General features: G+C 32.4%; 1 protein-coding gene and 1 long non-coding RNA gene across 11 annotated transcripts in view; one reads left to right on the top strand and one right to left on the bottom strand.

Annotated features, from left to right (window-relative positions):
* NBEA (neurobeachin) overlaps positions 1-26533 on the bottom strand; it is a 661793-nt gene that overhangs the window by 516085 nt on the left and 119175 nt on the right. For all 7 annotated transcript variants that reach the window (XM_074330026.1, XM_074330024.1, XM_074330023.1 and 4 more), the window contains exon 11: positions 8469-8577. In XM_074330026.1, the coding sequence (XP_074186127.1) occupies positions 8469-8577 (109 nt within the window). The remainder of the gene's footprint in view (positions 1-8468; positions 8578-26533) is intronic.
* The window catches only part of LOC109449832 (uncharacterized), a 265241-nt gene that overhangs the window by 173158 nt on the left and 65550 nt on the right, over positions 1-26533 (top strand). The gene's annotated exons all lie outside the window — the stretch shown is intronic.

Here is a 26533-nt window from a genome sequence, read left to right on the forward strand (position 1 = left end):
TAGGATAGGAGACAATAAAGAGTGGTGATGACTACTCTTCAGGTTCAAGGTACCTAAAGGAAATTAAGTTCAAGACTACAATCTTTCCATTGAGCCAAACAAAATATTTCTTTGGGCCAATTACATACACATTTGTTTCATCTGTTTTCTCCATCGTGAAACCCTTGTATCCATTTCCTTTACCTTAAAGGTAGAGAGCAATACTTTTCATGTAGTTATTTGGAAAATATACATGTTGCGTATTTACTATTTTCCAGATACTTTCCTTGGCATAGCAGAAAGAACAGTTAACAAAACTGGAAGAAACAAAACCTGCCCTCATAAAACTTACATTCTAAGGAACAAGAAAGTAGGGATATACAATAAATAAAAAGGTAAAATATGCAACATGTTAGGATTTAATAAGTGTATAAAAAAACATAGGGTGGATTATAAATTTGTAAAAGGGTAGTTAAAAGAAGGTATTACTGAGAAGGTGGCATTTAATTAGTTTGAAGTATGACAAGGCTAGCAATGATTTTGTATTAGTAGGCTTGTGTGTTTGACCAAACACCAATGGTGAGTAGATAAGCAATAGTTCTACAAAATTCAAACCAAGCTTTAGAACGTAACTTTACATGAAAATTTTATAAGAAGATATAGGAAATGATTCCAAGAAATAGCTGAATAATTAATGCGAGGAAGGCGAACAAAAAGATAAATATTTGAGTAAAAAAAAAAACAACAACAAAGATTGGGCACTCATTTTAAAGGAACTTTAATGAAAAGAATACAATACTTTTAAATTTTAAACTATTTTATTCATGGGTAGGAAAATTAGATAAGAGGTCAATGGTTTTTTGAAGCTCCAGCCAGCTCCTTCATTAGTTACAGTTTCACATGGCTCATCTTATGCATTCTATTTTTTATTCAGTAATAATGGTTTCAAGACATTATCTGATAAATTCTACTTTTATGTTTTCAACTCTGAAATAGAATAGTGAGATCCTGTTCCTAGATAAGCATTCTCAGAGATCAGATCTTATCCAATAAAAATTATCATGTTTTTATAAAGAACACAAAAGGAATATAAAATCAGATTGACCATTATGAAATTATTCATTTGAGGAAGTAATTCGTAATTTGAAGACAAGTTTTCAACTTGCTCCACATTATAAGGTATGTTAGAAGCATCACAGGATGCCTTCCACATTAGTAAAAAAAAATGTGTCAGTTTTTTTTCATAGCAATTGATGTCACTGGGTAGTAATTTTTACTTCTAAAATTGATCTTTAGGAAATATTTTTCTAAAATTGTGCTTTGTAATTAGCCCACTTAAAATCCTACTCAACAAAAAATTAATGTTCTCTTTAATGGCATGTTCTATTTACCTGTAAGTAGTACTTATTCCTTCTGCCTTGTGTTGCTGTTACTTATTCACACATCTTTGTTTCCTGATATAAAAAAGGATACTATCTTATTCATCTTTATCTGTCTGGTGCCTGCCATAATTCTTCAGTAAATGTTTAATTCATGGCAAATTAAAAAATACAGTAAGACTAGAACAGATAAGGCAAAACTGATTAGAAGAGGAAAGGATGAAAGACATCCAACTCTGTTTTAATGTGTTCTGTTTGATTGATTTCTTTTAAATATTTTTTTAATTTTATATTTGCTTTCATTTTCTCAAGTAAAGCTATTTTTAAAAGAAATTCATACTTGGATACTTTAGTTATAAATCTGTAAAATGCAAGCTCTGCAATGTAAACTATATGACATTACTTGTGTGTGGTAACTGAATACATATTTTGTAAGAAGCGCTATATGAGATGTGACTAAATATATTTGGAAGTAGAATGTGAGAAACTAGAAAGAAATTATAACTAAATCAAATAGGAGCAACAGATGTAACAGAGAAATTGCTACTCAGTTAAGACATCTTTCCCACATTTAGAGCAGCCCAGGACAGAATGGATTGCCAGAAATGTTCATTTGTACTGCAGAAATAATTCTATATACACAGAACATGCATTATATGTTAATTAAATTATGGAAATGAATTTAATTAGTAGAGGTACATCATAAAGTAGTTGATATTCAATATCCATTTCACTCCTCCTGGGACACCAAGATTGAGCTCCAAATAACCTATATGAATATCCTATATGAATCATTTGTATGTTGTTAACAGGGGCAGGGAATGATTAGTTCAGAGACCCAGCATCAAAATTTTCATGGCAACGATTAGTTCAAAGTAGGCCAAGACCTAGGCTGATTAATCAAACTGGAGGGAAGGCTCTTGTTCAGGAATTGGGAGAAAGGTACTCTCTCTCCCTCCACCAGGCTGGGGAGGTCTGTAGCACCAAGTGCACCTGGCAACCTTCTTTTGATCACCTGGATAGCAGCTCTAGCATAAATCATCATTACAGATGGCAGAGCAGAGATACAGAAAAAACCTGGGTCTTTCATGACATAATTGAGACTCAGATAACCAAACCCTGAAACTCCATTTACTGCATGCATGTTTTGCTGGCTATACTGATCCCCTCTCCAATCTTCCCCTCGGTAGGTTCTATTTCTCCTTGGTAGGTTCCCTCGCCTATTGGCTTCCAGTTGGTTTGACTAGCTTGAGACACCAGCTGGAAATTAAAGGATGGGGAAGATTGAATTGGGGTATTTATTTCCCTGGCTTCACCCCTTCAGCTCAATACATTATATTCCCTTTTTGAAGGCCATATTCCAATCAGGTACATTTCTCCTATAGCTGCAGTAACTTGCTCTGAGTTATGCTAAACGCTCATCCCTCATCTCTTCAAACCATGCTGATTCCCCCTAGCAATGCTCACAACTTTCTAACGAGCCTTGCATTAAACTCTTCTCAATATGACTGATAGGCCACCAATCACCAGACTGTTATATTAGCAAACATACTTCTTTGTTTAAGTCACTTTGAATAAAAATTTTTATTAACCACAACCAAAAATATTGATTATATAATATAGACTCTAAATTTTCTAAAAACTCACATTTTGGCAAAATACAACAAAACAAAAATACCTTAAAAGTTTTTCATGGAACAGTATGAATGTGATTAATAAGAAGTCCTCTTATTAGACTACCTTCCTTGATAACTAACAACTTCTAAGACAAAGAGATAGAGCTAAGACAGTTAACCATTAACTCATTATTCACTGATGACAAAATAAAAATTGAACCTTTATTATTTACACGACACATGACAGCTGATGCTTAAAAATAAAATAGTGTAAACATTCATCTGATAGTTCAAAAGGGTATTCTTTTTAAGCAATCAAACAAGCATACAAGTGTTTTTCAATGAAATTCAAAAAGTATTTATTGAGGCAGGCACTCTTTTATGTGTTCAAGATACAGCAATAAGGTGTGAAAAAAATATATTGTCCCTGCTTTCATGAAGCTATGTTCTAGTGAAAGGAAGCAGAAAATAAACAAGTAAAAAAAAAATGTCAGAATGGTGCTGTAAAAAATTAGCAGAGTAGAGAGTGATGGTTATAGAAGGGGTACTATTCTACTATTCTATTTAGAGTGATCAGGGAAGATGTTTTTGATAAGGTGAGATAAGCGAAATCCTAAATGAAGTGTAGAATCAAGCAAGCCATGTGGTTTATCTATGGGAAAAAGCAATGAGAAAACACTGCAAAAAGCCCTGAGATGGACACATTTTAGTTTTTACAAGGAAGGCAAAGAGGCTTTTGTGTGGCCAGTGTGGCTGCAACAGAGAATGCAAGGAGAACGTTAAGACACGTAGAAGTGAGACTTGGGACTTTTTCACTCCAAGAAGGTTGAAGTAGTTAAGATCTGGCATATTTTAGAGCACTCGTCTGACTACAAGTGAAAGATGATGACGGATTGAACTAAGATAGTATCAATGGACAGAGAAAGGAGTAGAGTGTTAAGCATGAAGTAGTCATTGATTCTAGATCTGTTTTGATACTAAGCAACATGATTTGCTGAGAATATGGATTTACAGTGCGAAAAAGTAGAGTCAAAAAGGATTAATATTTTCACTTGAACTACATGTTGAATGGTAATGCTATTAACAAAGATTGAGAAGACAGGGTTGAAAGGTTAGAGAGAAAATCAAAAGTAACAGTGTGGAAAATTTAGATTTACAAAGCCTAATAGACATCCAAGTGGAGCTGAATATGAGAGACTACAATTCAAAAGAGAGGTTGTGGTTGGAGGTATACATTTGAGAATAATTGGTTTTTACAGAATAATGAAAGACAAGGGAATGATAAACACAATTAGAGTAAAGTTTAAATAAAAACGTGTTCCTGGATTAAGCAGCAGGACACCAGGGTCTTTAGAATTTAAAAGAGGAGGAGGAACTACTAGGAGAGAATAAAAGGAGGCCAAGAAGGTGAAAATAAAGACTGCTGCCACTAAACACAACTGAAGAAAGCGTTTCAAGAAGGGAAGAATGTTCAACTGAAATGTTGTTAAAAGGTCAAATAACATGAAGACTGAGAACCACAGATTTAAGAATATGAAGGTTACAGATGACACAGCCATTTTAAGGGAAGAATGAGGATGAAGCCCAATTGGAATAGGAATGAATCTAAGACTACATAGCATTCCAGGAATATAAGAATGGTTTCACATTTGAAAATCAATAAATGTCATTCACTAAACTAAGAAAAAACGTAGAACATAACTATCTCAAAGAATGCAGAAAAGGCTTTGATAGATAATACTCAACATCTATTTATGGCAGAGAAAACTCATCAAATTTGAAATAGGCAGTTTCTTAATTTGATTTAAAAATCTACAAAAAATCATCTACAGCATGTATCATATTTAGTGGCTAATTATTGAAAGTTTTGCCCATAAAATATGGAATAAGATAGGGATACCCACTATTAGAACTTTGATTCAACACCATACTAAAAGTCTTAGTACAGTAAGACAAGAGGAAAAAAAAAAAAAAAAAGACTAATTAGAAAGAAAAATACTGTCATTCTAAGATACATGATTTTCTACAAAGAAAATTTTTTGGAAAAATCTACAAAGTACTAGATTTTGAATAGCAAGATCAGTATATAAAAGATCAATATAAACACCAAATATATTTCTATATACCAATGACAAAAAATAAAAATTTAAAGCATCAAATATAAGAAAAATAAGGAAGTTTTCCACTCAGAAAACTTCCAAAGAGACCTAAATAAATAGAAGAATATACTAAATATATGAACTAAAAGATTCAACATAAAAATTACAATATAATACAATGAAAATCCTAGCATGTATTGGTGAACACTGACAAGCAATAATAACCAAGGCAATTTTGAAGAACAAAACTAGATGACATACTATGAGTTATGAAGATGTACTAAAAAGCTATACAAATTAAGACAGTGTTATACTCCCTGAAAGATAGGAAAATAAACACAACAGATAAGACTCCGGAAATAATCCCATTTCTATATGGTCAGCTGATTTATTGCAAAGATTAGACTGCAATGCAGTCAAAAACTGTCTTTCCAATAAACAGCACTGGACCAGTTAGATATATAAGTGTGTGTGTGTGTATATATATGTATATACATATACATATATACACACACACATAGGGAGAGAGAGAGAGAGAGGGAAAACTGTAACCCTTATACCTCATGCCATATAGAAAATTTAACTCCAGATGGATTGGAAATAGAAATGTGAAAAAATAAAAAACTCACAATTTTTGAGTTCCATGGCTTTGGAATACATATGGATCTAAAATATGCTAATCATAAAAGAAAGTGAAAATTTGACACATATTAAAATTAAGGACCTTTTTTCATCAAAAACATCACTGAGAGAATGAAAAGGCAGCCACAGAGGACGAGACATTTTCCATACATACTCAACAAAGGACTCAAACCCGGGACATATGCAGAATTTCCACAAATCAGTAAGAAAATGACAGACAATCCAAATGGAAGCGGCTAAGGGTAAACACTTTGAACAGGTATTTAACAAAAGAGGATGACAAAAAAGACAATAAACATATGAAAATGCTCAACTTAATTTGTCATCAGGGAAATGCAAATTGAAACACAACGTGATCTACGCGTAAATGGAAGACTATCTTTGTAAATCACATATCTAATAAAAGATTAGTGTCTAGAATAAAAATTTCCCAAAACTCACTAATAAAAAGACAAATACCACAATAAATAAGTAAATAATATAAAAAATATTTTAAAAGACAAATACCCATTTTTTTAAAATAAAGTACTGAATAGACATTTCACACACACACACACACACACACAAATAGGCAATGAACACATGAAAATGTTCTCAATATCCTGAGACATCACAGAAAAGCAAATAAAAGATGATATATTTCAAAACCCCGAGGGAGGCTGAAGTAAAAAACATGAACAATTACAAGTATTGACAAGGATGTGAAAAAACTGGAAACCTCATACAGTGCTAATGGGAATGTAAAGTGTTAGAACTTTGGAAAATAGTCTGGTAGTTTCTCAAATGGTTTAAACTTAATGTTACCATAGGACCCAGCAAATCAATTCATGGGTATCTACCCAAGAGAAATAAAAACATATGAGTACACACAAAGTTATATTTGAACATTCATAGCATCATTATTCATAGTAGCCAAAAGATAGAAACAACACAAATACACACACACACACACACACACACACACACACACACACACTGCGATATTATCCAGCCATAAAAAGGAGTGAAATTCTGATATATACCACAAAATAGATGAATTTTATAAGCAATATCCTAAGTGAAAACACACAGATACAAAAGAACAAATATATGATTCCACTTATATGAAATACCTAGAATAGGCAAAATCATGGAGACAAAAAGTAGATTATAGGTTGCCTTGGAATAGGGGGTCTTAGAGGGAATAGGAAAAATTGACGAAAGACATGAGTACCTCATACACAGAAAATATGGATATCCAATAAATATATATCTAAATATGTCCAATCTTATTCAAAATCTTTAAAAATGAAAATTAAAACAACAATGAGATAATATTTATATTCACTAAATTGACTATATTTTTAAGGTTATTAATTCTGAGAAAGAGGAAGAACTATGTCTATATACTTAAAGTCTTTTCACAATATTTCTAACTTTAAGCTAAGTGTTAATTATAAAAACAAAAAAGTCTCACTTTACAATTATGCTGATAAACCCTGAGTAAATACGAAAACTGTATTTAAAGGGCAGTTCCTGATAGAGATTTTGTCGAGCACCATCGTGTTACAAAGGCATTTCATTACATCGCATTCATATAAAATGTAATTTAACATAAATCTTCTAAGCACTTCTTCATATTAATACTCTGAATATAGGAAAATAGTTTTCCATTATTAAAAAACAATTGTAACAGTCTTAATGAAAATCTTAATAATGTTACATAAATAATTATCTCAATAAAGAAATTCTGTCAATGATCGATCTACCACTCCTCGGGCACCAATCCTTCCAGGAAGGAGAGTTCTGTGTCAAAGAAATAACAGATTACAAAGATATCAAATGTAGAACAATCTGAGGTGAAAAAACTATCTCCAAAAGTCTTCTCGATTTTATTTCTCAAGAGAAAAATAATTTGTTCCTCTTAGTCGAGGTTTCACCTTGATTTTTTCTCAAAAGTTCCATTTTCAGAGCAGCTAAATGTTAGAGTTAACTAATAACAAGAGGTCTGAGAGAGCTAATGGGGTAATAAATATTTCTTTAGGAAAACAAACATACTTTCATTCATGAAATCCCATTTTAATTTTTAAAGGAAATCACACGATACCACCGAACTCCTGTAAGACCATTATCAGAAATTTAGCAATCATTATATAATAGCATAGGTATGACTAAAGCAAAGGTCATAAAACCAGGACATAAATGACACAAGACGGGAAAAATTAAACCCATCTAATTTGTATTGTTTATACTATATACTGATTAGAGAAAAGATACTTTAAATATTCAAATACATTAAAAGCAGGAATAAAGCACAAAATACTATTTCCATTGTCAAAAAATAAAGATTTGTTACCTTATAATTGAAAAATAAAGCTAAAACAAAAGAGTAAATCAAATAAAGCAAAGTTGATAAAATCTCTTAGAAACTTAGTTTGAATAAAAATAGCAAAGAAACTGGAAAAAATATTTAAGAGAGAAAAACTGGAAACTTTGAATAGACGTAGACAAAAGAATTTTCTATTTCTTTTGTCAAAGAATTTTAGTTTCTATTTTCGTTCAAAATTTCTTAAGTATATAGTATTCCAACACCCCATTTAGTTCAATGTCTACCCCACTATGTTTAAGTGCATAATATAAAAATGTGAATTAGCCCAAAAGATGGCCTCTGCACAGTCAATAGAAAAGGAAACTATAGAAAAAACATAATTAGTGACTGCCAGCTGTCTATCTGTGAAAGCTACACAATAAAACCATCATTACAAATCACTTACCTTTTCAAGTAAGTAGCCAATGACTAAAAAGCCTTTTCCACCCAGCATCTGTTCTTGCATGGCTACTGAACTTTTAAGCAGTTCAACCAGGAATGCCAAAAGGGTAGCACTGCATGTAAAGTACAGATAATTTTATTATGTAATTATCAAATGTTGATTATAAACATAGTGTTCAAATTCAGTATTTATTATGCCAAAAGATAACAACCATATGGAAATCTAATCTCTATTTTGCTAACAATGACAATCATACTTTGTATTACGCAACAATATATTTTCTCACAAGCAAGAGAAAAGTAGTTTTATCACTTTAAAATTAAATATCAAAAATTGACACATAACTGTGTAGTTTTTTTACATTCCAAAGCAAAATATCAAAATTTACCTATACACATATATATATTCTCTGCTTCAAGTAAATCTAACAAAAGAAACACACCCACAAATATGTCACTTGTCCATAATAAAGACTTTATTATAATATTCTTTGGAAGTACATGCTATCTTAGAGAATTTTATATATGTACACAAGATTGCTTTGGAAAAACATGCTTATGTTTTAAATAAACACTTCATTTAGACCTATTTTTCTTAAACAACTTATATTTTCCAAAAAACATCCAGGGAAATAGGCAATGTTACTTATGTCCACATATGACCTCAGGAAAAGTTCATGAGAGCAGAAAAAATGATTTTTGTAATATTAAAATGAAAAGTGACAGTATACACAACACCTAAAAGTACACAAAGATATGTACAGGACAAACATAAAGCACTTAATGTGTCTGTTGAATGAGGGAAGAAACAAAAGAAAAATAAATGATTGCATTGAATTAAGTTTTAATAATGTATTACTTCACACAGTTACATAGAACAATTTGCAACGAGCAGCACTGATAGAAGATAGCATCCCTAATTATATGCTGATCGTAGTTTATAACAATAAATGACTATAAAACAGACTTTATCAGCAATTAAAATATTATCTATTTACAGTGCTTTACAAAGTATCCTAAACTGCCTTTTTATATTCGCAAGAATGGGTAAAACCACACACTTCAAAATTTATTTCAAATGCACAAGTACTCATTCCTACAAGAAATTAAGAAAATTTGGTAATGAGGAAAACTTGAAAATTATTAAGGCCCAAAAGGAATCTAAAGTTATTCTATCCTCTGAAGTCATTCCAGCTCTTCTGATTTCAATAGAAATGACAACACTGTTCTCCGATAATTGCCTATTCTTGTTCAAATAAGAAATAGTCTCATAAAAATAATTAATGACAAAATCATTATTATCATTATAAAAAGCAGTAGTTTAATGGATTACATTTCAGCTAGAAAAAATATAGTATGTCTGGAAATAAAGTACTTCATTACAGGAAATTAAAATTCAATTACATTATCTAGCCCTGTACCTTTAAACCACAAAAAAAAGTAAACTAGTAATACAAATCAATGATATTCTTTTACTTTTTCCAAAGTCAAAGGTAGACATTTACAAGAAAAACACAACTACCAACGAATTCCTTGGGATTTTTTAAATGTTTCCGTAAAGCAAAACAACTATTAAAATGGACTAGATTGCTTTTTAATAGTCAGACACTTCACAAATAATTGCTCAGATACTATTATACATGATACTTCTGCCTAAATGTTTAAAAAGAATGAAGACAATTACTGCATGGAGATTACACAATTTCCTAATCATCTCATGAAATTCTTACCAACACCTGAGTTAGTGATTTAGAGAGAAAGATGACTAGGATTCCTACACATCACCACTGCCAAAAAGAAAGACTGGAAATGCATCACTATGGTCCCTGTGGTCCATGAAAAAAATGCAAAAAGCATTGCTTACAATAAAATCACTCTACTCTGTAGAACCATATAAAATTATAAGGATGCCATGGATTTTTATTTTCTTTGATGTCACAAAGACAGCTCTTGCTCACAAACATCTAATGAATTAACTCAGACTTCTAAACACTGTAGAGCTCCATTACAAAATCAGAAATACTAATTTCATCATTCCAAAATCTTAATACATGACTATGCTATCCACATATTAATTTCACTTCAATTTTAACTATGACAAATGAAAAATCAAATGCATTCACTAACAAAGGTATTTTTAATTTACACCTAAAACCCAATGCAATAGCAATACCACATCTTTTCAAAAAATCTTTAAAATAGGTATATTTGACATGGTGGACGTAATAGTAAATAGATGACCATCTTCGAAGAGGTACATTTTCAAACATAATTTAACAAACTTACCAGTAACTAAAATGCATCGGATTGCTGCAGGGCTCACAATAAACTTGCAAAATTCTGTGTACTGCCATACAAAATTTCTCTCCATTCTTGCCTATTTCCAACTCCCCTAGATACAAAGGCAAATATAAAGGATACTTCAGCCCATTCCTATATCTCCTACATACCACTTCCTGTCTAGACACATCAGTTCATCTGTAGAGGATCTAAATATATAGGATAAATCAAAAGCAAGTATCTGTGTCAGCCAAAACTAGTATATACAACATGGAACATTCTCTTGAAAAGTATAGCAATCCCTAGAAACGATGTTCACAATATTTTACTTGGTACACAAAAAGTGTTCTGATTTTTATCTCATAAAGTAAAACTGCTAAACTTTTCAACAGACATTGTAACATATGTTCTGTAAGTAGAAATTCTACTTCAGAAATGGTTAAGGGTTTTTATTTCTGTCTCCTTTAAGGAAAATGACACTAATAATCTATAGGGTTATTTCTTAAAAATAATTATCATCTTCCAATTATTTGTAAGCTTCAATTAAGTTAGGAAATAATACGTATTTCAAGTGTCATACTTATAAATGGCTAGACCTTAGGAAAAAGGAAGGAAACAGTATAATAATACCTTTAATGGCTTAGTATATTTATTAATATCCCCAGAGCTTTCTAGTCCATGTTATTAAAGAAAACCAAAACAGTCTTGGCCCACAAATACCCAAGAATATTTAATAACTATGTATGAACATAACTAAATTCTGTTTTTAATGAAAAAAGCACACTGTATTTAGGTTCCATTAAAATTTATATAAATACAGGTTTTTCACTTGGTTTTAAAATTACTTTATCCATTATTTATTTTTCAAAATAACTAATGTAGATAACTCATGTAATTTGATCCCAAAAGTTTTATTTGAAGTGTCTTATTAATTAAAGATGAAATATATAATAAAGATAGACCTAATTTATAACTGAAATGATTAATATTGAATATATAACCCAAGTGTCATTCAAAGGTAGTTCTTAGAATACAGAAACTGGCTTTTCCATTTACTTTGTACTGAAACAAGCAAAGTACCTCAGCTAGATGTGTTTAAATATGTTAAGAAGAGTAGAATTAATAATGTTAAAATTAAAGATTCCCCCTGAGATTTAACATCTCTTCTCCTTATGAAAGGATGTTTTTAATCTCTTAAGAAACACTACAGAGGAAAAGTAATTGTCAGAATAAATTCAGAAGCAGATTAAGTTCCAATAAGATTTAAGGTACCAGTCAGTGGGTAAAATCGTTTGACTTTTTCATAAAGTTTCATCTCTTAAATAGCCTAATTTAGTATTGAGATACATTGAAATCTTGCAAAAGATTAAAATTATATAAAATATTTAATACCATACTTTTTCTGCTATTTCGTACACTACAAAACTCCTCCAAGACAAGAGTGATCATAGCAGGAATAAACTGTAAAAGAAATCAACTCAAGTCCATCCCCAAGATAATTTCATACTCAACGCAATTAATTTCCATCGACACAAAATAAATCTCACAATAAGTTAGTAAAGGTAAATTCCTCCATAATTCAAAATTAGAAAGGTCTCAACCAAAAGTTTCTAACTCCACGTACATTTAATAGTCACTTTTAGACAATGTATTCCTGAAGATGTTATCTCAAAGACCACTGCCTACCTGCCTACATATGTAATGAATCCTAATACACAAACTGTCACATTCATCAGTTCAGACATCAAGTGGAGATACATGCCAAAATGAGTAGAATATATTTATCTGTAGAATCAAATAAGGAAAACAGTGAAATGCACACAGTAAAATGTAAGGACAGATGGAATACACTGGGTAGCACATGAAATCACTATGTGTGCCAGTAGCCAGGAAATCTCTCCTCAGTAATTTCTACATTTTCTTTCAGCCCATCAAGGAAACAGGCAGCCTTCTGAAATGAATTGCTACCTCTGTCATGGCTATTTAACAGTATTCTTTAAAGGCTCTATTAGAAGGTAGGCAAGCTATTACACATTCTTACCTCCCTTTGGTAACAAACTTTGATTTTATATTTCATCAGCCTATTTTATTTCTGACAAAATGTATTATAACCAAAAAAATCAGTGTTTATAAAAGTGTCATTGAAAAGTGTCACAATTTGTCTTACAAAGGAAACAGAATTTAAAAATTCGCAGATGTAAGTGAATTAATTCTAAACCTCTATGACACAGTTATGGTAGTAATGGTACCTACCACTATTTATACTAGTGTTTTGTCTAAAAACAAAACAGTGTTTTGATCAGCTCCATTCATAATTCTCTATAAATAGTCGATAGATATTCACTAAAAAGGCTCCAATGTAAAAGAAATAAGCCTCAAAACGCAATAGTTTGCAATTTAACCCCTACCAACAAAGAACCACTCACAACACTCTAAATGCCCTAGTCCCTTGATGAAAACTTCCTGGACATGTTACAAGTGGCAGCACCATTATAGGAACAACACATAATCCAGAGTACATGAATACTTTACAAATTTAATGTAATGTCCTAACACCTAAGAAATTCAAAATTTCAAAGAAAAAAACAGAAAGAGGTTAGAATCCACACACGTGATCTTAACAACATATGAGTCCTCTAATGCCCTTTGAGATTAAAACGTGCCACAGTAGGAAGGCCAAATGGTGCTGGCTCCACTTTCAACCAAGCCCCAGCCTATTTAACAGAAGCAAGAGTAAAAATGTACCCTACAAGTGCTGAAACTACCAAAGAAAGCAAATAATTGTTAAAACAGCTGACTACACACAAAGCTAAAATAATTATTTGATACTTAGGTTTTATATACTTGTATGCCCAGGAATTTTCTAATCTTGTTATAACTAATTTTTTTTTAAATGATCTATGCAGGTAAACTGACTTCTTTGTTTCTTTCCTTTGTGTGTGTGTGTACAATTCTGAGAACATTAGATATATAAATTTATAGAACCCCACCACAATCAAGATACAGACCAGTTCCATAGCACCAAAACATTAATTTATCCTATTTTTCTACACTTTTGCAGTCACATTCTCCCAGCATTCATAACCTTGGGTAACTACTTCTCTCTTATCCATCACTCTAGTTTTGCCTTTTCATGAATGTCATGTAAATGGAATCATATAGAATGTAATCTCTGAATATGTCCTTCTTGGTCTCAACATACTACCTTTGAGATTCATCCAAGTAGTTGCATGTATCAAAAGTGTATTCCTTCCAACTGCTGAATAGTATTCCATTGCATGATTGGATTAAAACAGTTGGTGTATACTTGATATATATATGTTTGACAGTAGTTATGAATAGGACTACATAAATGTTCACATAGGGCTTTTGCATGAACAACCCCCCAGAAATAGAAAGATTAATATGACAGGTATATGTTTCACTTGATAAGAAACTACCAAACTGCCCAAGTGGCGGTACCACTGGGTCCCAGTTGATCTTCATACTTGCCAGCACTTGACACCATGAGTATTTTTCCCTTTGTCCTAGGTGTACAGTTGTTATCTCAGAGTGGTTTTAATATGCATTTCTCTGTTTATTAGTGACGTGGGAGATCTTTTCATGTGCTACTCTGGTATCTTCATATCTCTCTTGTGAAGTGTCTGTTCAAGTCTTCTGCCAATTTTTAAAAATTGGATTTTATGTTTTCTTACTGGGGTTTGAAAGATTTAAAAAAATATATTCTTGATATAAATCCTTTGGAAAAATACGTGATTTTTCCATCATCTTCCTCCAGTCTGTGGCATGTCTTTTCATTGCATCTTTTGCAGAATAAAAGGTTTTAACTTTGATGGAAGTCAAAATCAAATTTACCAATTATTTTGTTTAAATGCATCACACTTTTGGTGTCATGTCTAGAACAACTTTGCCTAGCCTAGATTCCAAAGCTATTTCTCTTATGTTTTTACTAAAACTTCTACAGGTTTATATTATACATTTAGAGTTAATTTTTTATAAGGTATGAGGTTTATGTCGAGGCTCATTTTTTGGCATACGACTATCCTTCCTCCCTTAGACTGTTTTTGCTCCTCTGCCAAAAATCAATTGTCCATATTTGTGTGGGACTGTTTCTGAAATCTATGCTGTTCCACTAATACGTATGTCTGTCACTTTGCTAATACGACGCTGTCTGCATTATTATAGCTCCACAGTGAATTTTGGAGCCAAATACATATGATTCTCTCACTTTATTCTTTTTCAAAATCATTTTAGCTATCCTAATTACTTTGACTTTCCATATAAATTTTAGAATCACCTTGTCTATATCAACAAACAAATCCAGCCAGGATTTTAATTGGTATTGTGTTAAATCTATACATCAATTTAATGACACCTTTACTATGCTGAATCTTCCTATATATGAATACAACATACCTCAACTTTTATTTTGGACTTTGATTTCTTTCATCAGCAATTTGTAGATTTTAGCACACAAATCCTACACGTTTTGGACACATTTAAAATATTTAAAATTTTGAACCTATGTTAAAGGTATTTTAAATTTGGTTTCCTACTACACATTGTTAATACAGAGAAATATAAACTATTTTTATGAGAAAACCCTGTATCTTGAAAACTTTCTAAACTTACTAGTTCTAGAATTTTGTGTGCAAATTCATTAAGAATTTTTATGTAGACAATTATGTCATCTGTGAAAAAGCACAGTTCTATTCTTTCCTTTCCAATATGCATGACTTTTATTTTTTATCTTGTCTTATTGCAATGGCTAGAACCTCTAGTCTGGAACATATCCATACATGTACAGCTTAGGGCCAAGTTGATACATAATTTTATAGAGTAACATTCACACACTCTTCCCTTTCAGTGATTTCCCTGATAATTTCTAGTTCTGGAGTCCCTCTTCTTAGTTCTGCTGTCAAAATGCTAGAGCTTCAGTATCCTCACTGTGCTGTACACATCTACAACTCTGCCCATATCCAGGGCAAATCAGCTGTAAGAGGAAGAGAGATTAAAAACAAGCAATAGAGAGGTTTTTAGTTCTGAAGGTAAGGAGCCTGGAAGCCACCACTCCATCCTTTCAAATAAAAAGCTGAACAGACTGAAAGGTCAACATTCTAGGATCCAATAAGAGCGGGAGGAACAGGACAACTTGCTGCCCACAGATCGGAGAGATACACAGAGCGAGATGGAAACCAGAGCAACGACGCACATGTGGAAACCACAAAGGGAACCAATGCCCAGGTGGGAAAACCTGAACTGTAATTGATAAATTGCTGGAAGATGAATGCTACAACTTCCGTAGTCAGAGAGGCATCCACACTTATTGTGAGATTTATCTCCAGGAGCTAAACCAGGTTTCCATAGTCAATGTGAGAGGAAAATCTTCTCGGGCTTCCAGCAGGGGAAGGAAAAGGAATCATCGTGAAATACACCAGAGCACTTTGTTCTTAAAAAGGCCTGCCCTCAGGAGAAATTAGTGAAATAAACCTAACCGGCTAAGGTATTATTGGAGCTTAATAGACCTGGGGAAAGAAAATATCCAACGATAGCCAGGTCTAGTCATCTTCTCCTACCTAACAGGGTTGGAAAAGCTGAAAACACTTCTGTAGTTCACATTCCGCAGGCACAGAATCACGGAAAGACCACGACCTAGTCACAGGACTGCAGACTGCTGCCTCACCCCACACCTCGCCACCACATTTGTAAAGGCCTATTAACAGCAGCTCCTTTTTACGGGGACATCCCGTCTCACTATCAAGGAAAAAATTACAAGGGATACCAAGAGGCAAAAATTACAATTGAAAAAGACAAATAAAAAATAAGATCCAGACATGCCTGGGATGCTGGAATTACCAGACTGGGAATTTAAAACAACTATGATTCATATGCTAATGGCTCTAATGGACAAAATAGACAGCATGAAAGAACAAATGTGAAATGTAATCAGACAAATGGAAATCCTAAGAAAGAAACAAAAAGAAATGCTAGCAATAACATAACATACACTATAACAGAAATGAAGAAGATCTTTGATGGGCTTATTAGTAGACTGAACACAACTGAGAGAAGAATCTCGAAGCTAGAATATATTAATAGAATACTCAGAAACTCAAAACTTCAGAGAACAAAAACTGAAAAAAACGAACAGAATACCAAGAACTGAGGGGCAACTATAAAAGGTGTAACATGTGACTAATGGGAATACCAGAAGGAGAAGAAAGATAGAAAGTAACAGGAGACATTTTGGAACAATAATGACTGCAAATTTCCCCCAAAATTAATGTCAAAAACTGAACCACACATCCACGAAGCTCAGAGAACACCAAGCAGGATAAATGTCAAAATAACAACAACAACTACACCTAGGGATACCATTTTCAAATTACAGAAAGTCAAAGATAAAGAAAAATTCCTGAAAGAAGCCCAAGGAAAACACATCTTACTTATAGCAGAAATAAGATAAGAATGATATCCAACTTCTCCTCAGCAACCATGCAGGCAAGAAGAGAATGGAGTGAAATATATTAAAGCCTTGAGAAAAACAAAAAAGGAACACCTTTTTCAAAATCTGTACCCTGAAAAATTATCCTTCAAAAATGAAGGAGAAATAATGACTCTGAGACAACAAAAATTGAGGAAATTTGTTGCCAGTAGAACTGTCTTGCCAAAAATGTTCACAGAAATTCTTTAGAGAGAAGGAAAATATTACAGGTCAGAAACTTGGATCTACATAAAAAAAGACAGAGAATTGAATCAGAAAAAAAGTGAAGGTAAAATAAAAACTTATGTTTTAATCTAAAGTGATCTAACAGGTAATAGTTTGTTCAAAATAATAACATTGTATTTCATTCATTATATATGGTCACGTGTGTATATATACAGATACACACAGAATTGACATGCTTATGTATGTGGATATATAAGTGAAATGAACAGCAAGGACACCAGGGGCAAGATAAAAGAATTAAGATTGTTTTGTTATTATAATGTATTCAAACTACTCATAAAATGGCATGGTGATATTTGATAGTAGACTTGAATTGCAAACTCTATGACAACCACTAAAAAAAGTTTAAAAATTAAGTTTAACTGATATGCTAGAAAAAAGGAGAGAAGATTTAATTACATAAAATAAATGCTCAATTAAAATCACAACAACAAATGAAGAGCAGAACACAAAATCAGGAACAAAAAGCAAGGCAACAAATAGAAAACAGTAACAAATATGGTAAATATTAATCCAACAATATCAATAATCAATTTGAATGTCAATGTCTAAATACACCAATTAAAAGACAGAAATCTTCAGAGTGAACCAAAAACTATAACCCACCTATATGTTGTCTATAACAAACCCACTTTAACTATAAAGACATATATGGACTGAAAGTAAATGGATGGATAAAAATATACCATGATAACACGAATCAAAATAAAGCAGGAGTATCTTATATTTTTTTCAGCAGTCTTCAAATCAAGGAAAGTCATCAAAGAGTAAGAGGGCATGACATAGTTACAATGGGGTCAATTTTCCAAACAGACATAACAATTCTTAAGGTGCACATGCCTAACAGCAGAGCATCAAACTACATGATGCAAAATCTGCTGTAACTGCAAGGAGAAGGAGATGAATCCACTATGATAGTTAGAGACTTCAACACCCCTCTCAGAAATGGACAAATACAGAAGGAAGAAAATCAGGACATAGTTGAACTCGACTCTAACAAATTACTGGAGATAATTGCCATCTATATACTACTTTATCCAACAGCAGCAAAACACACATTCTTCTCAAGCTCAAATGTAACATTCATTAAGGTAGACCAAATCTAGAGTAATAAACCTCATCTTACAATTTAAAAAAATAGAAATCATACAATACCTATCCTCAGATCAGAATGAAATTAACTAGAAATCAGTAATACAAAGATCTAGAAAATGCTAAAATATGTGGAAGTTAAACAGCATACTTCTAAATAACACATGGGTAAAAAAAAAAAAAAAAATCCCAAGAGATATTAAAAATATTTTGAATCAGAAGAAAATGAAAACACAACTTCCCGAATTTGTGGAATGAAATTAAAGCAGTGCATACAGGGAAATTCATAACATCTAATGTTGTGATATATTGTGACTTATAATAAACATATATTTGGTCTTCATCCCCATTTCTGGCACAGAATTCCTAAAGTCCTTGAAAATTTCTAAGTTACTAGAGCAATAAAGGTTCCTTTTGTTATGTTAAGGAGGTAACTTTTGGAACTCACCTAAGAATGGGCGCTGGTTGCTGATGGAGAAAACCATGTGACTAGTGGGTTGGAACTTTCAGTCCCACACCACCACCCTAAACCTCCAGTGAAGGGAAAGGCTCTAGATACTGAGGTGAATCACCGATAAGCAATAATGTAATCAATCATGCCTATGTAATGAAGCCTCCAGAAAAACCATAAAGGACAGGGTTCAGAGAGATTACGGGTGGTGAGCACGTGGAGGTGATGGGAAAGTGGCAGGTCTGGAGAGCGTATAGCAGCACTACACCCTGTCCCCACACCTCGCCCTATGCATCTCTTCCATCTGGGTATTCATCTGTATCCTTTATTATATACTTTATAATAAATCAGTAATCCAGTAAGAAACATGTTTCTCTGAGCTCTGTGAGCCAATCTAGCAAATTAATCAAACACCTGATTTATAGCCATTTAATCAGAATTACAGGTAACAACCTGAACTTGCTACTGTCCTGTGAAGTCTGAGAGAGTTGTTGGAACCCCCCCCCCATCTATACTCAGTTAGTCAGAAGCGCAGCTGATAAACTGGACTTACAACTAGTGTCTGAAGGGTGTGTGTGTGTGTGTGTGTGTGTGTGTGTGTGTGCGTGCGTGCGCGCGCGCGCGCGCACCCATGCTGGGGAGAGGAGGTCATTCTTGTGTGACTGAGCCCTTAACTTGTGAGATCTGATGCCATCTCATCTCCGGTTGATAGTATCATAATTGAGTTAAATTATAGGACAACAAGCTGGTGTCACAGAGAACTGCTTGCTGGTATGGGGGAAAACTATCCCTCCATACATTAGAATTGTGTGCTCAGACCTCCAAACTGCATATATATATAGAGAAGATGAAAGGTTTAAACTCAATAATCTACATTTCCACCTTAGAAAACTAGAAAAACAAAAGTAAAATCAATCCAAAGTAAACAACAAGAAAAGAAATCATAAAAATTAGAGTACAAATCAAAGAAATTTAAAAGAGAAAAATCAATAGAAAAAAATCAAGGGGACCAAAAGCTGGTTCTTTGAAAAGAACAGTAAAATTGATAAGCCTGTAGCCAGGCTAAGAAAAATAGAAAGCACACACAACATACTAATATCAAAAAATGAAAGAATGGATGTAACTACAGATCCAATGGAAGTTAAAGAATAATAAAGGTAAAGTATGACTAATTCTATGTCCATAGATTTGGCAACACAGATGAAAGGACCAATTCCATTAAAGACACAATCTGCCAAAACTCACATAAAAAGAAACAGATTTTCTGAATAGACCTGTATCTATTACAGAAATTTAATAATAATAATTTTCCTAAACAGAAAGCACCAGGGCTAGACTGGCTCACTGGTGAATTCTACCAAATACTTAAAGAAGAAATGATGGCAAGTCTCTACAATCTCTTTAAGAGGATAGAAGCAGAGGACTATTTCCTAACTCATTTTACAAGGCCAATATCACTCTAAAACCAAAACCAGACAAAAACATTATAAGAAAAAAACTATAGACTAATATCTTCCATGAACATACATGCTAAAATCCTCAACCAAATATTAGCAAATTGAATCAAAGAAAGTATAAACAGAATTATACATGAAAACCAAGTGGGATATATCCAAGGTATGCAAGGCTGTTTCAAGATTCAAAAGTCAATTGATTCAATCCATCACATCAACAGGCTAAAAAAATCCATCACATTAACATGCTCATATCAGCAGGTGCAGAAAAAGCATTTGACCCAATCCAGCAAACATTCATGGAAAAAACTCTGAGTAAACTAAGAACAGAGAGAAACTTTCTCTACAGATAACATCATCCTTGATGAAAAACTCCAAGCTTTGCCACTACAATCCGATGCAAAGCAAGGATGTCCCCGTTCACCATGCCTTTAAGACACTGTACTAAAAAGAAGTCCTTGCTAAATCAGTACAACAAGAAAAAGAAACAAAACATCTATCTACAGATTGGATAGGAAGACATAAGATTCTTTGTTTACAGATGACACAATTGTCTATGTAGAAAATCTGAAAGAATCAATGAAAAGCTCCTGGAACTAAATATTTTATAGCAAGTTTACAGGTACAAGGTTAATATAAAACACTCAATTCTTATATACCAACAATGAACAAGTGGAATTTGAAGTTAAAAACACAATACCAATTACATAAGCACACCAAAAATGAAATACTTAGCTAACAATCTAACAAAATATATGCAAGATCTATGAGGAGAACTACAAAACCCTCAATAATGAAATCAAAGATAAACTAAATAAATGAAGAGATATTCCATGTTCATGGATAGTAGGGCTAAATATTGTCAAGATGTCAGTTCTTCCCAACATGATCTATAGATTTGTTGCAATACCAATCAAATCCCAGTAAGTTATTTTATCAGCATTGACAAACTGATTCTAAAGTTTAATGGAGATGCAGAAACCTCAGAGTAGCCAACGCAATACTGAAGGAGAACAAAGCTGGACGACTGATGCTATCAACTTCAAAAACTATTATAAAGCTATAGTAACAAAGATAGTGTGGTATTCGTGAAAGAATAGACAGATCAATGGAACAGAATAGAAAGACTAGAAATAAACACTCATAAATACTGTCAACTGATCTTTGACAAATGAACAAAGACAGTTAATGGAGCAAAGATAGTCTCTTCTTTCAGCAAATGGTGCTGGAACAAATGGACAACCATATAAAAAAGTGAATCTAGAAACAGTACATAGACTCTTTACAAAAACTTACTCAAAATGAATCACAGACCTAAATGTAAATACAAAACTAAAAACTAGAAGATAGCAAGAGAAAACCTGCATGACTTTGACTATAGTGATGACTTTTTAGATACAACACCAAAAACATGATATATAAAATAATTGGTAAGCTAGACTTCATTAAAATTAAAAAGTAATGCTCTGAGAAAGACAATACCAAGAGGTTTAAAAGGTAAGCTACAGACTGGGAGAAAATATTTGCAAGAGATACAGCTGATAAAGAACTGTTATACAAAATATACAAAGAACTCTTAAAACTCAACAATAAGAAAACAAATACCCCAACTAAAAAATGCACCACATGTGGCACAGACCTTAACAAAAAAGATATACAGATGACAAGTAAGGATATGAAAAAGTATCTTACATCTTATGTCATCAATAAAATTAAAATTAAAATGAGAAACCACTACACACCTACTAGAATGAACAAATTCTAAACCACTGACAAGACCAAATGCTGGTGAGGATGTTGAGCAACAGGAATTCTCATTAATTTTTGGTGAGAATGCAAAATAGTATAGGCACTTTGGAAGACAGTGTGGAGGTTTCTTGCAAAACTAAACATCTTTCACCATATGATCTAGCAATAATGCTCCCTCGTATGTACCCAAAGGAGCTGAAAACTACGTGCGCATCCACAAAAAACCTGCATACAAATGTTTACAGCAGCTTTATTCATAACTACCCAAACCTGGAAGCAACAAAGATGTTCTTCAGTGGGTTAGTGGATAAATAAATTGCAGTACATCCAACAATGGAACATTACTCAGTGCTAAATAGAATTGAGCTATGAAGACATGAAAAGACATGAAAGAATCTTTCTTGCATATTACTAAGTGAAAGAAGCCAATCTGAAAAGGTGTGATTTCAACTATGTGACACTCTAGAAAAGGCAAAGATATGAGAACAATACAAACATCAGGAATTTGGGGGTCTGGGGTGCAGAGGAAAGCACAGAGGATTTTTAGGGTAGTGAAAATATTTGTTATAGTATTATAATGATCAGTACATATAATTAGACTTTTGTCCAAACCCACAGAATGTACACCAAGAGTGAACTCTAGGATAAACTATGGACTTTGGGTGACTATGATGTATCAATTTAGATGCATCCTTTGTAAAACAAAAAAAAAAGTACAACTCTGGTGAGTGACAACGGGGAGTGTATGTATGTGTGGGAAGAGGGAGCATATGGGAAATCTCTGTAAATTTTTATTGTAAACATGAAACTGCTCTAAAAATAAAGTTTTAACAAAAATAAAAATAATTTTTAAACCTAAAAATAAAAAGAATGTTTAAAACAACAGAAACTGTGCAGACGAGGATACGTTACACATGATTTGGGTATATAAGCCTAACTAGAAGGCAGCTAGCGAAAAAGCTTTGGAAGTTGTCAGCCTAGCTAATAAGACCATGCACCTACAAACAAATTAAAAGCCAATAAAATGGTAACACTGAATTAACTAGAATCTCCTGATGATGATCTATTAATTCTTTTCTTAAAGGTTTCACTCGCTGCACATACTGCTTGTCATATCCAGAAGAGAGAAAGGGAAAAGAGCCTAAACACGTCAGAACTCTTAGTATTACACTCACATTCCATCAGAAATATTCTGAGCTTTTGAGGATGAATTGTAAATATTCAGGCATCTGACACTATTCCTTGTAAAAGTAAACAATGTTAATTTTAGTTTTATACTATGACTACCATAAAATCAGTGTAAATGAAGCAATTTACCATAATTATTTTCAAAAGGAATGTAAAGGAATAGAAAAGTTAAAAGAAATAAATGCTATTCCATGAACAAAATAACAATACCCTCGGTTACAAAATATGGTTGAAATATTGAAGGACAAGCAGATGTGGACATGCAAACTAGAGGAAAATTAAGGCAACAAGTTTGTTAAAAATGTGTCCCTTTTTTTCCTTTTTTTGGTCAAAGATAAACCAGAAGTGTTTAAGGGGCAAAATTATGTGTCGTAACCTGAAACAGCACAAAGTAATGTAGCATTAAAATTGGATTTCACTAAATTTAAAGGAAACTTTTTATGGAAGAATTACTATAGAAAAGCAAAAGCAACTGCCTATTACGAAAAACACTTAAAATTGCTAGATGTAGTCTAAACTTTATTACTAGATATCTGTGTGCAGGTAGGCTCCTTTGAGTAAAAAGGATTTACCTGCCAACGAAGAAAAAATCAGTAGAACATCACATTAAAATCTCCCTGTTTCAGGCAGAATACTTAATGTCCTTTATTTTATACTCCTTACAAATTAATTTGTACAGTGAATTCAATATAAGTTCCATTTTACTCTCATTAAATTTCACTATTCATATTATAATTTGATTTTTCTCCTTTAATAGTAGTAGTAGTAGTATATGTACTGCTAAAGCACTTTTTGTGCCTGTTTCACTTCAAAGAATATTTTCATTACTAATTTAGTAATCTTTACAAAAAAGGCAGACTAGCAAATATAGATATAGAGAAGTAACAGATGTATATATTTGAAAAATATAAAGAAAATAAAAGTAATGATTCTGCAAGTATATATTCAGATATATTGAAATACTTTTGGAAAATGAAATAATAATTCTATTCTATATATATGAACAACAATCTACCCAAGAGAGACAATCATTATAAACAAGTATTGATTTCACTTCTTTTGCTGATTGAAAACAATCACATTTCATTTTTTTTACGTCAGTTAGGTAAAAATATATAACAAAATTTTAACATTATATGTATAATAGGCACTTTTCCTTTGAACAAAAAATTAGGAAACAAGGTCAGACAAAGGATTTTATGTCACTTTGAAGTACAGGAAGAAATCTGGTCTAAGTAATTAGACACTGAAAGGCTAAAATTTCCAGGTAATTTTGTTGGTTTACGTATGACAGCATTGCTACTCAGAACTTTACAATGAAACTTGTAATTATTAAGAAAGCCACTTTATTATTAAGGGGCCTAAAAAATTCAAGATAATTACTGTAATAACTGGTTAGCAAGATTCTTTTTAAGAAAAAAATCTTGGTTTAAGTTCACTAAACAAATTAATGAATCATAAATATTCATAGCACAAGAGGATTCTTAATAGAATCATTGATATAAATGTTTTATGGGATTCTCTAATTTTTTATACCTTATATTTTATCAGACAGTCTAGCAAACGACCTGTATCATAATTTTTAAAAAAAAGAACACTTTCTGAGAAAAATATTTATGTGCTTACAAGAATTCATTGTAATTCTCACTTGAAATTCATATTTATCTACGTTATAATAGCATTAAAATAAATTTTAGTAATACAAAATTGCATCACTCAATAGATTATCAATATTTACTGAAAGAAAAAATACTCATTAAAATCCCTACTATTAACCAGACACTATGACACTTTACATATACAATCTTATTTTAGTGCATATACAATCAAATAAAATTGGCATGGTTAAAATCATTCCACAGCTGGCAAAATTGATTCTCAGAGCTGTCCACAGTGGTTTCCACTGAGGGCTCTGGAGTCAGGCTTTCAGGATTAGAACTTCTAATCCGTTACTTAAGTCTCTGTGACCTTGAACGAGTTACTTAATTTTTCTGACCCTCATCAGCAGAACATGATTAGATGAGATAATACAATTATCAACAGTGACTGGCACATAGTAAGTACTCAGTAAACACCACATGCTACTACTACACACCCTTAAACATCCCCAGATAGTACGTAATAGAACACAAGTTCCAGTTAAATCTGTCTGACACCAAAAGAAGGCCTGTTTATCACATCACACTCTCTAATGAGAACTATTCTTCATGTATTTTTAATTGTTCAACATACAAAAGCCTATTTTGTGCCAGGAAACATGTATTTTTTTAAAGCAAATTTCTTCCAAAGTCACAAAATAAGGAAGACATATTTTGTTTTGTTATCACCCATAGTATTTAATAACATATGTTCTTAAAAAGAACATTTCTTTAGTAGGCCAAATTTGAGGAGGACATGTCATTTATAGTCAAGGTATATGATCGTCCAAATGAAAGGAAAATGAAATTTCTAATTTACTGAGTCATTCCTAGACACAAAATACAAAACACATGATTACTTCAAGATGGAAGTTATACTTCTTGAAATAATTTATTAATATTTGCTCATTCTCTTAGTCATTAAATAAGTATTTATTAAATATCTAGTCAAAGGAAATTTGTGTAGTTATTGCTCTCAATATTCACTGGATTAAGTGGAATTGACCAGTCCATTATAAATAGTACTAGCCCCCGAGAAATGAAAAAAATATCCAGATAGCTTTGATCACTTGTTAGAATTACTCAAGGTGGTGATCACCCTGCTTGAGAATCATGCAAAAAATAAAATCACAACAATAACTACATATTGGCCTAATTTATTTACTCAATAGATCATATCAAGTGTACTGTATGTGTTGCCACAAGCTATTTATCTCAGTTTAATAATATTTATCTGACCCTCTGTTGGTTAATTTTTTCTGCCATGATAGACTACATGTTAAAAAACAAGGGAGTAGTAAGTGCTATTTCTGGAGATTTATAGTAAGGGGGCAGCTATACAAAATCCAAAAACCAGCTAAAGAAAAATCATCTTAAACCCATCTAAGCTTTTTTGATTTGGTTTTGTTTGTTTGAGTTGGTTCAAAACTTGAGTATAACACATTCCTCAATTTTAAGCCTCTCTATGTAGAAAATGGACAGATATTT

Source organism: Rhinolophus sinicus, linkage group LG04, assembly GCF_036562045.2.
Source record: "Rhinolophus sinicus isolate RSC01 linkage group LG04, ASM3656204v1, whole genome shotgun sequence".
In the NCBI taxonomy this organism is placed as follows: Eukaryota; Metazoa; Chordata; class Mammalia; order Chiroptera; family Rhinolophidae; genus Rhinolophus; species Rhinolophus sinicus.